The sequence below is a fragment of the Acanthochromis polyacanthus genome, chromosome 8 (genome assembly GCF_021347895.1).
Source record: "Acanthochromis polyacanthus isolate Apoly-LR-REF ecotype Palm Island chromosome 8, KAUST_Apoly_ChrSc, whole genome shotgun sequence".
Lineage (NCBI taxonomy): Eukaryota > Metazoa > Chordata > Actinopteri > Pomacentridae > Acanthochromis > Acanthochromis polyacanthus.
This window is the reverse complement of record NC_067120.1, coordinates 8,061,799-8,078,477: the sequence shown is the minus strand read 5'-3', so window position 1 is coordinate 8,078,477 and position 16,679 is coordinate 8,061,799. Positions and strand designations below refer to the sequence as shown.

The 16,679-nt window shown below is 43.2% G+C and overlaps 1 protein-coding gene across 1 annotated transcript in view; it reads right to left on the bottom strand.

The window, feature by feature from the left end:
• Nucleotides 1-13,140, bottom strand: part of LOC110948202 (neural-cadherin-like) — a 98,711-nt gene extending 85,571 nt beyond the window's left edge. Inside the window, exon 1 of the mRNA XM_022189631.2 lies at nt 11,505-13,140. Within this exon, the coding sequence (XP_022045323.2) occupies nt 11,505-12,504 (1,000 nt within the window). The 5' untranslated portion in view covers nt 12,505-13,140. The remainder of the gene's footprint in view (nt 1-11,504) is intronic.
• Nucleotides 13,141-16,679: the final 3,539 nt, after the last annotated feature.

Genomic DNA, 16,679 nt, shown 5'->3' with positions numbered 1-16,679 from the left:
TCTTTTCAACAAAAGCCACACTCTCGCTGTGCAAATTGGTGTCCCGCAATTACTGCAATTTCTGCAATTTGTGCGCTTTACTGCAAAGCAAAGTTCATGGCATGTCAAAACATCTCAGTAGGCAACTTGGCCAGCCATGTGATCTTTTTTTTTCACTGCATTAAAAGTCTCCTTGTTCACACTTCACCCAGCAAAGCTTTCAAACTTGTGTCTGTCCTGTGTGTTTATCGGCGCCTCCTTGGGCCACCGAGAACAGAGCTTGCAACCATTGTTATGCTCAGTTAATTGGACCTTTGGGTACAAAAGGTTGAGAAATTCAAGACCAAATAGATAAATAAGCACAAGCACTGAATTCCCATGACATAGCCCAGTGCTAGCTCCAATTTTCCCTTGCTCATTCTAGCCTATAGGCCGGCTTGTCTGAAAGCCTGATTCATTAGAGTGCTTCAGGACAGTTCTATCAGCCCTTGGACTCAATCACACACCTACCTCTCCTCGAGTTTGTAAACTATCAGCAGCAGTCTGTCACAACCTATTCTGCAACATATAAATTGTTGTTTAAAGTGATGTTTTGTGACTGGGAGCAAAACTGCTCCTAGTTAATCAATACCACAAAATCAATTGAGCTCTCCGGGGAAATGCCACGGAGAGACTGCCCAGCATGCAAAAAAAATGGAGCCAAAAACAAAAAGTTTGAGATGGACAGGGGAAATGGCAGGCGTGGAGGGGACTCAGCCAGTGAACTAAAACACGACCGTGTTCATTACAAATCTTTCCACATTTAGGCAATCACAGCAAACACAATAGCAGATGATTAAATTATGTCAACAAAACCCTCAAACTGAAACCTTTGTCTCCCACTGAGCTGGTGTCAGCGCATCACGGAGTAGATTTAATAAAACTAAACCTTCTCTGTTGGCGATAAGCTCCCGGTACAATGTGTGAGCCGTGCTCATTTATCACACAGGTAGGCATCAGGTTGCACAGAGGCTTTCTGGGAATCTGGGCTATTGGAGGTCAGCAAGACATTTACCTGACAGCGCCTGCCTCCGTGCAAAGTCTGGAGTTGACCATGTCTGTGGTAATGGGCATCAATAATGCAGACCCTTGGCTGAATAAAAACTCCCTGTCGCCATGACTGTCCTCACAGCACTGTGCCACATGCAGCACTCACATCTGCTGCAGCACACACAGCTAACCTGTGTCACAGTGGTGGGTTTCTGCTATCCTGAGATTTACATTGCTTACGTAAACAGAAATCACAGACTGATACTGTGTGTTCACTCAATTCTTTGGCTCTAAATATGTTTTTGGCCACATAATTAAAACATGACATCAGTGAGCACGCAATAAATCTCTTTTTTCCTCCTCTTTCAAGTCATTTTGACAGTACATCTGCACAATTTTTTGACCTTGTGATTTAATTTCTCTGCACTATGAAAAAAAAACACAGGAATTTTCACCAGATGTTTTGAACAGCTCCATTTGGAAAGAGTTAATCACGTTAATGATTAGGGTGGTTTGGTAGAGGATTGCATCTGCTTAAAAGATAAAAAAAAATAAAAAATTTAAAAAAGCAGAAAAATAACTTTCTACTGTGAAGATGCTTTTTCAGTGGAAACCATTTCTCATATGGTGTAACACTTGCAAAGGCATCTGAAATAGTTTTCTCTTTGCTTTAGATGGAATTCAGATCTGGCTTAGCACTGTTCCATGTTGTACGACATTCCTGCAAGTGTTCGAATATTTGCATCAAACTATGGCTTTAAAAAGAAGTTCTTTTTCACCTGAATGCAGAACATCTCCTTGAGATAAAATATGACTCAAACTGTACCCAACGTTCCTCACTTGCTGAACATCTTATCAACAGACCGTTCAGTTTACAGATGTTCGCTAAACACCACACACGCAGGCTGAGGTAAAAGCTAACTCAGCAGCTGTGCACAGAGAAACCTCTAGTCTCCCCTCAGTTACAGCAGCTCAGACAGAGGCATGGCCAAAAGTTATATTGGAAAGAGTGAAATAAGATATTCTAATGTCAGATTTACGCAAGTTGAAGCGAAGTGATTTCAGCTACACACACTGCTTTCAGTGAATATAGTCTTCTTTGAGCACAGCACATTACGAATATCAATACCACAGTCAGTCATTAAGCCCCTGTGCAGCTTGACAACCAACATCGCATTTCTTTTTTTCACAAGAAAATCTTCCTTTCCTGGTTTCTCTCATCTCTCTTATTCATTTGCTGTGTACTTGCAGAGTCAGCATGTCAACAAACTCTGGATCTTGTAAATAAATGTAAAAACTCAGAGTATCCAAAAATGCAATCTGGTAAGTTTTGTCATGTTCTGTCAGATTATGTCAGACAGACTTCTCTTGCAGATTAGTCATGGAAAGCAAGACTTGTGTGAGTTTTCTTTTTACATCAAGCAAAACAAAAAAGTCGTAGCATGATGTGTTTCAGCTAATTCCTGCAGTGTGACTACTGCACATTGCATTGGCGAGGCTAAAACAACAGACTGTGCAGCACTCAGATGGATTCACCAATCTGACGTTATATTAGGGCCAATAGTTACCTTAATTAAGCAGCTCAGGTATTAACCAGACACGGCTGACTTGTGTTAAATGCATCTAGTGTCATTGCTATTATAATGTCATGATAAAATGTGTTTTATTTCCTGCTGTCAGTTATACAGTATTCATTAAGTCAATACGGGCTGCCAACTCAGTTTTTAGTCTGCCAGGAATCCCTGGAGACTTTCCTACCACAATAAATGACAGTATCAGTCACTTCAGCAGTGCAAATGAAACAGACAGATGACAGATGAATTTTGACTGTTGTCAGTCAGAAGTACAGTGACAATGTTATGGAGCCAGTCTGCATAGGGAGGATGTCGGGGTTATGGATAAGTCATGAAAACTTAAACACACGGGTGGTTTGGGTGCACATAGTCAGACTCATTGGATGTAGGTGTAAGCAAATCTTTTAATTTGGCTCTGTCCTCTCCTTTCACTGGTTTCTTCACTATGAGAGGCAACAACAGCCTCCTAGCTACTGCCTACAACACTGGAAATTTCAAGTTTTGAAGAGGATTTGGAGGATCCGTGCAGTGATGCAGCCCTGCTAGGTTGTTTTCCGTTTCAGTCACAGTGCTCGCTTCCCTGATAGACCCCTGACCTCCACAAAGTAGTTATTTTTATCCCAAAACATACAGCGGATGTATTGATGTACGTAAAGAGGATGTGCGGCTCATTTAGTTGTTTCTGATGGAGGACTTTCTGGAGAATTATCTAGTCTTGTGCTACCTTAAATAAAACTGTTTCTGCTCAATCCCACGTTTAATTTTGTGTAAAAGAGAGCAAATCTTGGTGGATCAGTATTGGCAGATGCCCCGACCTGAAGCATTGGAGACGGTATTGAGAGAGAAAAAGTCAAACTGACCATCCCTATTTGCTGCACCACACAGTATTCCGTCTTCCAAACTCTCTATCTTTGGCTTTCTGTCTCTTCACGCCATTCCAAAGGGCAGGTCATACTTTTCCTCTTATCCTCCCTCCATTTGCCCCCCCAAACAATCTTCAGACAAATACGAGCACACATTGTCCTTTTCGCAGCTGTACAGTACTGTATTTTTTTCCACCCCCTTCTTGCCCCGTAGCCATCTACTCTGCACTATAGCCCGGAGTACATGCACACCTCATTCCCCTCCTGCCACCCCAACAGTTTCTCACTTCTGCCCTCTAACCATCTGACAATTATTTTTCACCAAGCTGACCTCTCATCAGCAGCATACAACTCCCTGTCTCTCATCTGGCTGCCCTTTACTTATTTTCACTGAGGCTTACAGGGGCAGCCGGGAAAAAAGAAGGAAACAATCTCGCACATCGGCATGTATTTACCGTCCATCTTTGTCTGCCTTCTCTTTCTTATTCCTTGTCAGGTTTCTCACCTTTGCCTCACTTAACTCTGGTGATCTTCAAGTCTGTGACCATGCCCTCAGCATCACTGTTTGTCCTGACCTTTCCCTGCCCCGATAGTAATGTCGTGTATCCACTTTAAATATCCTCTCTACACGTACAAGAGAGCCGTTCCCTTCCTCTCCCTGCTCCTGTTCCTCCTGCCTAATCCCATCTTTGAAAAAAAATCTGTAGCACAAAGCACAACACAGCACCGTCCCTCCTACATAGCGTCAGACACACGCTAGGACTGTAGAGAAGAGAGAGGACAGCAGGGATGTGTTGTTGAGACACATCCATTTGATATCTGAGACCACATAGCAGAAATCTAATGCTGCAGGCATGTTCCAGCTCCAAAACATGTCATCAGAAAACAGCAAATCTGAGAATCTCTGGCTGGGGGGGGAAGTGGATACTGAAAGGCCAGTCTCAACACTGACTGACACGCAGGCAAATTCACACAATTATGTATGTAGATGGAAAATAATCCTCATGTATACCGCGCATGCAACCACACACATGCTCGCAGTCGCACTGAAAAATAAAGCATAATCACCACAGGCATTTTCTTCTTCTTCTTTTTTTTATAAACAAAATTTAATAAATGCAGACAGCTTTTTGTGAAATTGTTTTCTACTTAAACAAACAGCCCCTCAGTCACAAATTACAAACAAAAATGAGATCGGGTCTCTTCTCAATTCATTTCACATCACAAGGGGAATATGCAAATAGAGCTGGGGGTGTGGGGGGGCAAGTAGGAAAAGGGGGAAATTGGATTAAAGACAGCATGAGGCGAGATGCTGACAATGAGACAGAGACTGGAGGAGAGAGAGTGCAGGAGAAGGTTCCTTGGAAAAAAAAATCAAAACAAAAACAGGCTGAAAAGACGTGATTACCTCTAACTGAATGCCACCCTGCCCACAGATACCTAAAGGAAAGGGAGAAACCACTCCAATATCCCCACTTACAAAGGACTGCACCACTTGTTCAATACTCCCCCCTAACCCGTCAAATACCATTAACAGTTTCCCACTCAGGTGCAAAGGAAGTGAATCTTCGGGTGGGACAACCAGAAGCAAAAAAATCCCCACCACAAATCCAAACTGACGTCCTCTGTGGGCCAGCGAAAATCCTTTACAGGAAGAGCTGCAGAGATCCCTCACTCCCTCTCCTCAAAACAACACCATATAACCAGTTTCTGTGAGTCATGAGTCATGGCCTACTTCCATTGCTTTTACCTTTTTTTCCTCCTCTCTTTCCTTATACTGCTGGTTTGATACACAGAGGCTATGTCACAAAAATATCAGTGTTTTCTCTGGGGATTTTTGGTGTACTGAAGTTTAGAAGGTGAATATTTCTCCAGTATTAGCAGGGGATTGTCAAGGAGAAAGAAGGGATGCTTTCATGGGGCCCTGAGCAAGAACAAACTTCTTAAACAAACAAGGTGATGCTACCGTACTAAATCTGATGCATCACGGTGGGAGGAAGTTTGTCAGGGGGTCCTGAAACGTGCATCCAGTCTCGTTGTAATTCAATCCCAGCCCTCTAAAATGCCTTGTAATAACCCCTAAATACGTACATCCACTTAAGACCGATGCGCATTCTGATGATAAGCTACACAACATAATTTTCTCATGAAGCTAAAGAAAGTTTTGGGCAAAGGATAATTGCACAAAAAGAAATAAAGTGAAAGTGTTTGTTTAGCTTTAGCAAAGAGAAAGTAATTCCTTACTTTGGGTGTGTAATGAAAAAGTAAGTGGTGTAATGAATCAGAGCGCTGTGATGGCAGTGTATAATATAAGGATATTACTTCACAGGGATAAACTAGGCCAAACTGGTTAAAGGATGGAAGAAGTCAAATGTGACAACATGGTGCGTGATTGCATTATCTGAGCAAATTACTGCAGAAAATCAATCGCAATGATGTCTAATTATGTCAGATGTGGATAGCAGCAGCAGATAGCAGAGTTATGGTAAATTATTTTAATCATATTCATAACAATGAGAATCAACAGCATTTGGTATGTGTAGGTCTGTATATCTTCGCGGACGCCAAACTGTGACCCATTACTCTGTCTTGATAGGGAAACATATCGATGTGGCACAACACGCTTCCATAATTACAACACTATTTAATGTGTATTCAAAAAACCCTTTAAATATTGTTGTTTATTAAATCATTTAACTGGGAATCAGTTAAAACAATAACAACACAGACAAAAACAGAAAAATGCTAAATATTGGATCTAATAATTAGCTAGGCTGATCATTAAACAGTCCCTAGCTCTTAACCGGAACTCATCCTTTGCCTGTCGTTTGAGCCATCTTCCTCATTTTTTTTGCATTAAAGGTCCCCAAATCCACTTTTATCAGAGGTGTACAGTAAAAGCTGGTGCATTATAAAGATGTTTACTCCTGCCATTTGTCCCAGCTTTACAAACCAGTGACTTTTTCTGAACCAGTACTTTCCAACTGAGTAACCAGTAGTCGTCTGGCTCAAACTTTGCATAATTCTTCCCCCTTCACTGCCAACCGCTTCCAGGTGAAGTATTTAGAAAGATCAACTGCTTCTCAGTTCACCAGATTTTTTTTGCAAAGCTCACCAAATGTTCTGCTGTTGGCTGCAAGAGTGAACACAAGAGTCTTCTTGTACTTCCACCATCTGAGAAGTTGAAGACCCAGTAGATTCATTTTTATTTTAATGGCTATGTCGCTACAAGATGACACTTCTTAGTGTTTGCACATTCTGGGGTTGATGTGACTAACGTTACTATTAGCTTTGTTCATATACCCACAGGTCAGATCTCTGTAAAAATTGTGAGGCTTAGGGTCTTTGCGCGATAGTTGATGAAGTGGAAACTAAGTCACAAATCATGGGCCAGAGTCTAAAACTGGACTGTGTTCAAATGTTGTTCAAAGAATCACCAGGAGAAGTCAGCATTTGGAGGCAGCAGGATTTATTGTCAACACAAATCCAGGAGTGATTCTTAGCGATCATTAACACCCTAAGAAAAGCTCGAGATACTGAGCTGTGCTTCGTCTTTTATGCCGTTAGAGTTGATCATTTTTCCACCCTTTATCCCCTATGGGGCGTATGATTGGAGTGACAGTTTTGACACCGTTATACTTTTCTAAATCTTCTGGTCAGATCATGATGTCAGGTTATCATATTTCACCCTAGATCTCACTTTAGAGAGGACATTAGGTTATCATTGGGTCATGTTTTACAGAGAACATGACCAGACATGTTCAGACTGTGCCCTATTATTCTGAGACAGATTTTATGCATATTTTACCTTTATGTATTGTTCAGTTTCTGATGCACCTCCTTTAAAAGTTATATTACTTTGAGTTTATGTTTTGAGTACTCCACATATCAATCATTTTCTACAAGGCATGTATCTTCACACCAAAGTTCCAGGTTATACTTTGTGATCTTCCAGGTGTGTGTGTGTGTGTGTGTGTGTGTGTGTGTGTGTGTGTGTGTGTGTGTGTGTGTGTGTGTGTGTGTGTGTGTGTGTGTGTGTGTGTGTGTGTGTGTGTGTGTGTGTGTGTGTGTGTGTGTGTGTGTGTGTGTGTGTGTGTGTGTCCAGCAAAGCAAGTAGACTGTTAATGGATGCATGCAGTACTAACCGCTGTAGGAGAGTTGCACTCGCTGACAGATTGGCAGGTTTCTTGTGAGAACCATTTTCTGCATTTAACTATCAAAGTGAGGACATTTTGGCCGGTCCTCACTTTGAAACAGTCATGTTTGAGGGTGAAGACTTGTTTTTAGGGAACAGGTATGAATTGAGGTTTGATTAGGGTTAGGCAATCAGTTGTGATGGTTAAGGTTAGGGTAAGGCTCTAGGAAATGCATTACGCCTATGGATGTCCTCACTAAGATAGAAGTACAAATGTGTGTGTGTGTGTGTCTGTGTGTGTCTGTGTGTGTCCTCCACAGATACACACAATACCATCAAAACATCAGTCATTACTAGAATATTCATCATTATGTATTTTATACACGTTTAACTCTGTTCTTCAGTCTAATAGCATTTTCCATAATTGTATCATCTTTTACTTTTAGCACGTTGTACTCATGAAATATTACACTACATGGTGGGAGAGTTCAGAGCAATTGCAAGCCATAAAAGAAGAACTCCCTGTGTTTTCGTACCCCCTACTGTGCTTCAGTGCAACTTAAACTCAGCTAGTGCTTACATTTGTTTGCTTCTCTCCTGCTCTCTGTGCTCACATGTACCATATTTTAATACAGCCAAATTCCAGCAGTGGTTTTATTTTTGTCATATTTTTCTGCTTTTCTTGTCAGACAACAGAACAAGTGTGAAATAATGCTTGAAACACGGTCCATTATTAAACAATAGTCACTTCAGAGCCATTTCCAGGCTGCAATTTTGCAGCACGTTGTCTGAGAATTTCACGATAAAACACTATCTGTGCTGTGAATTCAGCGATATTTCCATGTGAAATTATCACTCAGAGAGAAAGTTAGACATGATAGAAAGTCTGGATCTCAGACATTCATTCATGTCAGCTATTTTGCTTCACACTGTCGTTGTAGAGACAGAGAGAGTCTCCTTCCTGAAGGGGGTGGAGACAGCAGCAACTATTCAAAACCAGGAGTTATACAGTCATGGTAAAATGAATCATCTTTGCAGTATGTGAGACTTTTAATTTACTGAAAAGAGGCACAATAGGAGACTTTTCATTTAAAATGCACTACACTGGTTCTGACAGAACCTCTTTAATTTATCTTTATTTATCACTTTGTCTTTTCAAGCACTGTCCCGCCCACATCATTATCTGACTTATTACAAGTAATCGCCTATCAGCACTAAAGGATAAATGTTGAAAAATTCTCTTTTAATTGAACATACCTACATAAACAGTCATTAGATTGAAGTTTTGTACTGGAGCTAATGTTGTTTCATATTTGGACAGGAAGACTTTCATTTTTACAGCAAATGCACATCATTTCCAAGTATCGGTTATCTGTCTGCTTTACTGCTGATAATCGGAATTGGCTTCTGCTCAGAAAAACCACATCAGTCCACTCTTAGTAAGCACACACTCTCTTAGGTAAGTCTGTGGAGTGAAAATGGACCCCATACTGAGAGTAATCCAGAGCTGCTGCTCCTCTCTCCCTCATCTGCAGTGTGCCAAAATAATTTATCAGAGATATCTAACTGTCAAACTAGACTTTTTAATCTCCATTTGAACAGCACTAATAACAGCTCTACTGATGGCTCTAACATAACGCTGTATCCACAGAAAACTTATTAACATAAGAAAGCCTCATACCAGTGTGATTAGCATTTCATGCCCACATTAACAAGTTAATGAACGCATTCACTATGCATTTAGTAAATCTGCCTTCACCAGTTAATAAGTGTACTGTTATTTTCCCCCACACAGACTGAAACTTGAGTCTATCCAGCAGAGGAAACATCAGGACACCTAAAAACAGAAAACTAATCACAAATGTGCACATTTCTAAATGCTCTAGCAGAGATGGAATATGCTGGTAATGGTAATAGAAGTTGTAATAAAAACCTGGGCAGCAGCAGAACCAGAGGCTAAATGTCTTCATGATCTGTGTTGGAATGAGAGTGATGGTATGCACAAGTTGAGGACCAAATTAAGCTCAAGTGAGTGGGACCTTCACTGTGATGCTGCAGAGAGAACTCCGTGTACTATTACAGAGGCACAGGCCGAACTTTACCTTTGTGGCTGTGTCTGAGAAGGATTTTCAGCTCTGGTACTGGTTTGTGAAGCCATGTTTTTTTCATGCTGCCGCACTGGTTTGTGTTCCAGTGTACCAATTATTTTGTCTAGCCCATGTTTGTGAATACGTCCGTCGATGTTTTTAAGGTTAGCCGCAAATGTTGCTGACTGGAATGCTGTTTGAAGTGTTCAGAGGTGGGTGCCTGACTGCGCTTTCTGTTTGACATTCAGCAGGTGACTGTCAGCACCACGGACAGCTCTGTGCTACAGAGAGTTCACCGCAGTAAAATAAGTTGAGATGATGCAACACGTGGGGCCTCATTAAACCATTGTTATTGTACCTGGGGTCAATTTTCATCGGACCACGCAGCCTCACACTTGCATGCAAACAAACATCAACAAAGGCAGAGTCGCACATACAAAACATCCGCCTCCTCCTCCCTCTGATGTGTTCATGAGCTCACTCTTTTGTAAATGAGGAACAGTGCAGATTTATTGTAACATCCAAGCGAGCCCACATGCAAAATCACAGGGGAGATTAGATGAAACCTCTAAAAATAATTAAAAAACACAGCTAAAAAAACAGACTCATTCTATCAGAGAGACGTGTATGCAAGGATTGGGTGGGAGACGAGCAGAAGAAAGGCCTGTCCTCAGACGCCCGTCAGGATTCTGTCTGGAAAGCTGTAGTCGCAGGATAAAGGACATGCCATGCCTTTGATCAGGAGAGGAGAGTTTTGCAGGTGAGAGAGGCAAAATGGAGGCAGGTATCTGAATATCTGTCAGACTAGAGCAGCTGAATTCTGTTCCGCATCTGTGAGAGAGGTAAAAGGGGGAAAAAAGCCCCTCAGATTTCTGACTATTTCTGCTCTCTCTCTGAAAAACCTCCAGACACCCTTTTGCAAGAATGTGCCCCAATCAGGCATGCAATTACAATCTAAAGCATGCTGTGCAATGTAGCAGCGGCAGGCAATTCAAATGAAAACAGTGCACACTGTTTCCTGCACACCGTGAGGCTCAATTACAAAGCAAATCATTGTGATTCCTTGTTTTTTGGTTTGTTTTTCTTGCTTTTGAACTTAAAGTGGAACTTTTGTGGGAAGCAACAGTCAAAACAAAACAAAAAGAAACCTTGAATATCTGATAAGTTTCCCCTTTCCCTCCAAGTATGGGAGAGGTTTCCTGACTGTGGCAGTGCTACTTCAAATCCTCGGGTGAATGAGAGGGGGATTAGAGGGGTAATGCCAGTAGATGAGAGAGAGAGAGGGTCGCCGTGGTTTGCCTCTCTGCAAGGATTAGCTCTGAAAACAACTTCACAGTCCCAAACTACGTCAATCAAGGACCTAACCGGAACCAGGCTAAACACCCTTCACACATAAAATCCAAAACTCAGCTCCTGCTCTTTGCTACAAATGACCTCCTACTGTCCAAATTCATTTGAATATTTTCTGCTTTTCAAAATAAATTGGACACAGTGCATTCATAATATCTCCGGGCTGAATGTCCCTTCACTAGGGGGGATTTATTTCAGGTATGTGGATGGATAAGGAGGCACACCTGTGGAATGAGCCTGCAGCTAAGCTGACTGGATGTGATGGATATGGGAGGCCTGCTGAGGGGCTCCACTGATAAAGGGTGAGGTGTCCAGATGGCAGCACAGTTTTACCATGCGCTTGTAATGTGCAGCATTCCATTAAAATAGGGCATCATGATGACCACAATGTAAATAATTGCTGGGTAGAAGAGGAAAGGGGGGGAGGGAGGGAGGGAGTGTGTATGGGGCCCCTAAGTGCGGATTAGTGGAGGAATATTCTACACACCTCGTTTATCCTGAATCTTAACAGTGAGCTCCACGAACGGCTCAGCCTCCCTATCCAGCCTCCTGGTTATGGTGATATCTCCACTGTCGCGGCCCACGGTCACCAGAGAGCTGTCTGACTCCGGGTAGATCAACTCATAGGTGGCTGACTGGAACCTGGTGGGACTCAGGCTAGTTATGACCGAGCCGATGCTGGCGTCTTCAGACACGTTGAGAGAAACCACGGTGCCAGGGTCAAGCAGCGCCCTCGGCGTGCGTCCTGCCCTCGCTGACCCTCCTAATTCAGCAAGACGCGTCGCCCACCGCTGTGGAGCGATGGTCACAAGCACAGATTTGCTGGTCAGAGGGGGCCACCCGTGGTCTCTGGCGTAAACATAGAATCTGACTTTAGATGGCAGCCCCAGGATAGAGTCGACCAGCAAAACTTCGCCTGTTTTCGGGACAACATAGAAACTGCCATTTTTGGGGCTGGAGATGTACGTCAACTCTGCGTTCTTTCCGCTGTCTGCGTCGACAGCCTCCAGCCTGTAAACTACGCTGCGAAGAGCAGTGGTGTCATCTAAACTTATGTGAATAATGTCTGCACTGCGAAAAGTCGGCTCGTGATCGTTGGTATCCAAAACGTCTACTTTTACCGACGCAACCTCGAAGACGACGGACTCCCAGGCGCAGGTCTGGCAGCACAGCCCGATGCTCAGCAGGTATTCTGAGCGAACCTCTCTGTCCAGAACCCTCGAAGTTTTCAGTAGTATATTTCCACGTTTATGGTGGGCGAAGGCGCGGAAATCTTCGCTGCCGTTTCCATACAGTTTGAAATGCATCCCGGAGACCGGGCACCATTTTTCCGCGTTGATGCGCCTCACCGGAACACTCAGTCCGTTGACTTTAGAAGCCGCTGGCGAGTTCTCAAAAACATGCCCGTGAAAGAAGGGCAGTCGCTCCGGTGCTTGAGATCCAGCAGCCGGAGTCAGAAGGCAGCATAACAAAACACCCCAAATCATGTTGGTGGCAAGTTATGTACCTCCAAGCGACTCAGGGGAGGTGGGTGAAAAATCATTAAAGAAAAGAGGAACACTTGAGAAACATTTCCTTCATAGTTGTCCACGGTGTGATCCTTCCAGGAGAGCCCTGTGAACTTTGAGCTTTTTCATGCTGGGTTGATCCGTCTCTTGGCTCCATGCAGCACCGCTGCGCGCAGGCAGTCCACAGCGCTGCAGGCTTGTGCTCGTACCCAGCGTTCAGCACCAGAGCTCCGGACAGCGCCAAGCGCGGGGGCGTGGCGGCGCACGGGGACGGAGCTCCTCGGTGAACCCCACCCTGCGATGGTCAGGAGAGCTTCTCTCAGACCTCTTCACGGAGACTGAGCCTGTGCGCACGCAGCGTGAGCCTTCCCAGCTTTGTGACATAAATCTGCTCTCAGCACAAAGGGCTGATGATAGAAGGAAATCACTCAAGCTTCCTATAGCCAGAAAGGGTCGACAAAATGCTCGTTCTCCTATCTGGAAACCAACCAGTACAGTCTCCCAGTAGAGCCTCTATGCAGATAGAGGTGCCTTGCTCAAAAACCCTCCTGCAATAGTTGCTGAAGGAGGAATTACTCATCTCCTCCCAGAGAACCAGAACCTGCAGTTCACAAATCTCCTCTGAACTTTAGGTCCCTTTGCTGCTTTGCATTTCTGAGATCACATGTTCACACAGTCACATGTTTCAATTATAGCTTGAAGAAGGTGCAAAAAATCTGCAAAATTTATCAATATAAATGCAAATGCCAGGATCTGGGGCTGTTAAACTGTGTAAACATGATGATTTAAGGCAGCCTACGCTCAGTAGCTCCATACGTCTGTGCAGCCAGTGTCATAAGCAACACCAGAGTTCAAATTAACATCGTCACCCTCTGCTTTCCTTTCCCACTCTTCCAGTGTGCCAAACACCCTGAGCACTCTAAACCTAATCAGTAGGTGGCTACTGCTAATTCCCACAGAATCCACACTTCCAGTTGTCCTCATCTCTCCGCATGTGACAAGTCTGGAGACTAAATATTACACAGACCGAAAGAGCTTTGAATTGTCAAAAAGATAAGGATATAATGGGCTAAAGGGCACGCTCCTCTGAGTTTGTCTCTCATGTCATGTCAGGCTTTTTTCCTTGAGATGTACATGGATCAATATTCATATGCATAGGGTGTGATGTTGTGTTTGATAAGTAACTCAGTGCCGTGCAATCCTTCTCCGATCATACATACTGTAGGCTAAATCTGTATTCAGTGTGAGAATTCATCAAAGCTCCTGCTGAAAGATTCTTATCAATTTGAAACCACAATCCATCACTGCAATTTTAGCCAAATCCACTCTGCGCCGTAAACTGTTCTTTTCAGGCAATAACTCTGGTAACTGGCAGCGAGCCTCCAGACAATTCGGAATCACAGCCTGCAGCTGGAGCACAGAGCTCATATTGGTTGATCGTTGTATTCTTTTATGTGGCACAAGCTCTTGGCTGTGTCACCAGGACACACGAGCTGTCCCACTCTCACTGGTGTTTTTTTTACAGTCTCTGACCCGAGGAGGAGAAAGCATTTCAAAAATATGTCCAGCAAAATAACCTCAGACCATCGTATGACAGAAAGCCAATTGATGGGAAGTGACCTTGTGAGGCTTTACTGGTATTTCCTCCTACTGTAAGGAGAAAATGTGATATTGAGAATAGACGGCGTCTGAGAGGACCCTGCGTGCTCCATTCTGCTCTGTAACTTTTCTTTGAACTTCCTAAGTGCCTCATGAATGCAAATCAAATCCTGTCTTTTATCATGTTGTCTCACATGGCGAAATCCACCGTGACTGCCAGCACAGGAGATAGCTGTGGCGAAGGCTAATTCAATCAAGGGGTCGGGCCCGAGTGTGAGGCATAGTTTACTTGAGGGTTGCAGCAGTTATCTGGCGAGATGAAACCTCAACATCCACCACATAGAAACAACAAAGCTGTAATGAATTCACAAAAAGGAAGAAAAAAAATCATGAAACGGCCTCATCATCCCTCTTCTCCAACAGATAACCGAGAGCTGCAGGGCATTAAAGGAAAAAAATTGCACCAAAGAAAGCAGCCAGCGAACATTAGAAAGCTTCATGCTTACTTAATGAATAATTGACCAAATCCATTCCCTTCACTCAAACGGAGGCAGACGTAGCTTCTGAAGGCAAAGGTTGTAGCCTCCCTGCATTTAAAGAGCCCTACCTTTGCATCTGTGCTCCTCAGAGACAACGGATGATGGGACTGGAAAGTGGAAAGAGGCTCCATAATGTAACTTGTGTGTTCTGTAAGTTGCAGGTTGTCTAATATTCCTCCTGGAAAAGTGGGTTAAAAAAAGAAATCAGGAAATGATGGGAGGTTGTGTTAAGAGGTATCAGTGAAGAGGCAGTTGATGCCACAGAATAAGCAGAGTGCTCAAAGTGTCTCCGAAATGGAGTGTTCAGCACAAGTCAATGAAATAATTGTCTGAAACAGGCAGTTTATCAAAGAATGACAGCACAATTAAAATGAATGACGAAGCAATCCAGCAGTCTGGCTGCTATTCATCGGTGAACATTTACAGAAAACCCTGTTCTGTTGGAAGAGCTGCAAAGAGCCATTTCTGGAAACATCCCGACACCTGACAGGAGCAGCAGCAGCTCTGTGGTTCATCGTGCTGCTCCTGTGTACATGGAAAACCCTGAGTGCATTTTGCCTCATCACAACCTGAAGGCAAAAAGCAGTTAAAGGAGCTGGATAAATATAAAGACATTTCCCTCGTGCATTAGGTACGGCTAATTAGATTTGATCTGTGAGCCCCTTAAGGCTCCTACCACCTACTGTAGTATTTGAGCTTGTGCTGTAGAAACTGTAACTGTTTATTAATAGAGATATTAATTATGGAGCAACGTGTGCAACCAGGTTGAGAATATACCTTCACCGATAGCATCGCAGCGGAGCTATTGTCAGGTTTTGAAAATGTCAGGAAAAAAAGAGGAGCAACTAAACCAAACCATCTCATTACCGAGCGTTTGTTTAGCCTTTTTATTTAGAAATGCCATTCCTCATAAAGGCTGACGTTTGTTCACCGGAAGACTCAATAAGTTTAATAAAATGAGCACAACAGCAGGCACTTTGAAGGGAAAAAAAGCTCAAAATAATTTCATGATTAATGCATGCCTTGTTGTTTTGATAGAAACAAAACGTGCAACTTCAGGGCCACATTTTGCTTAAGAAGTGCGATGTTCTTTATTTTTATATCTATAGTCTGATTAGTGGAGCCCGGGGTTGCCTCAGTGATTAGCACACTAAGAAATGATCATTGGTTTGAACAGTATCTCCTTACGGCCCCCTGAACAAATCACGACTTCCTATTAGCACATTAAAAGATCTCTCACATCATCAAACGACGCAGGAGATAGTGGTTGCAAAAATAAAGGAAAATGAAAATTAGCATAGCTAAATCGTCCCTCGCTCTGCCTGACGAAGAGGTGAGATCTCAGAAAGAGGAAGCGTTGATGTTCTCTTTGAAACACAGTGAGAACATTACCTCAGCTTGCTCAATGAAACTCCTCACTTCTGTTTCTCGGTTAATTATCCCAGCAAGTCCCAGCCATTAGGTTGGTTTCCATTACTCGTCCAGTTCAAGGCAATGAACTAATGGTGTAAATTCAATAACGTGCTATTTATGAAGCTGAGAGGATTATGAGGGACCCATTGGGGAGGCAGAATATGAAAAACAATGAAGGCTTCCCGAGCAGACTGCACTAATAATTTCTTGAGACACGGTGGTCTGACAGCGTCTTCTATATGATTTACAAATTGGACAAAAAACAAAGACTCTCCCACCCCTCATTATCCATGCTTAGACTGCTGAATCCAGCTCTCTGATCTCCATTCTCTGGTGCTAGTCAGACCTTCATTTTTCTTTACAACTAAGAACAGTAGGCAATTTAGGAGTGGGCGAGGAGGGGGATGGCAGCCCCCTTGTTAGCAGAATGACCAGAAAGCTTCCCCTTTGTTAAGCCGGGTGTGTGTTTCGCCATCCGCTCTGTTAGAACACAACAAATCATCGAGTGACTTACAGAAAATTGTCAGTAATGACTCAGATTAAAGCAGATCCATTATATCACACATAACACATTCCTCCCAGCCTCATTCTTCCGCTTCTTCA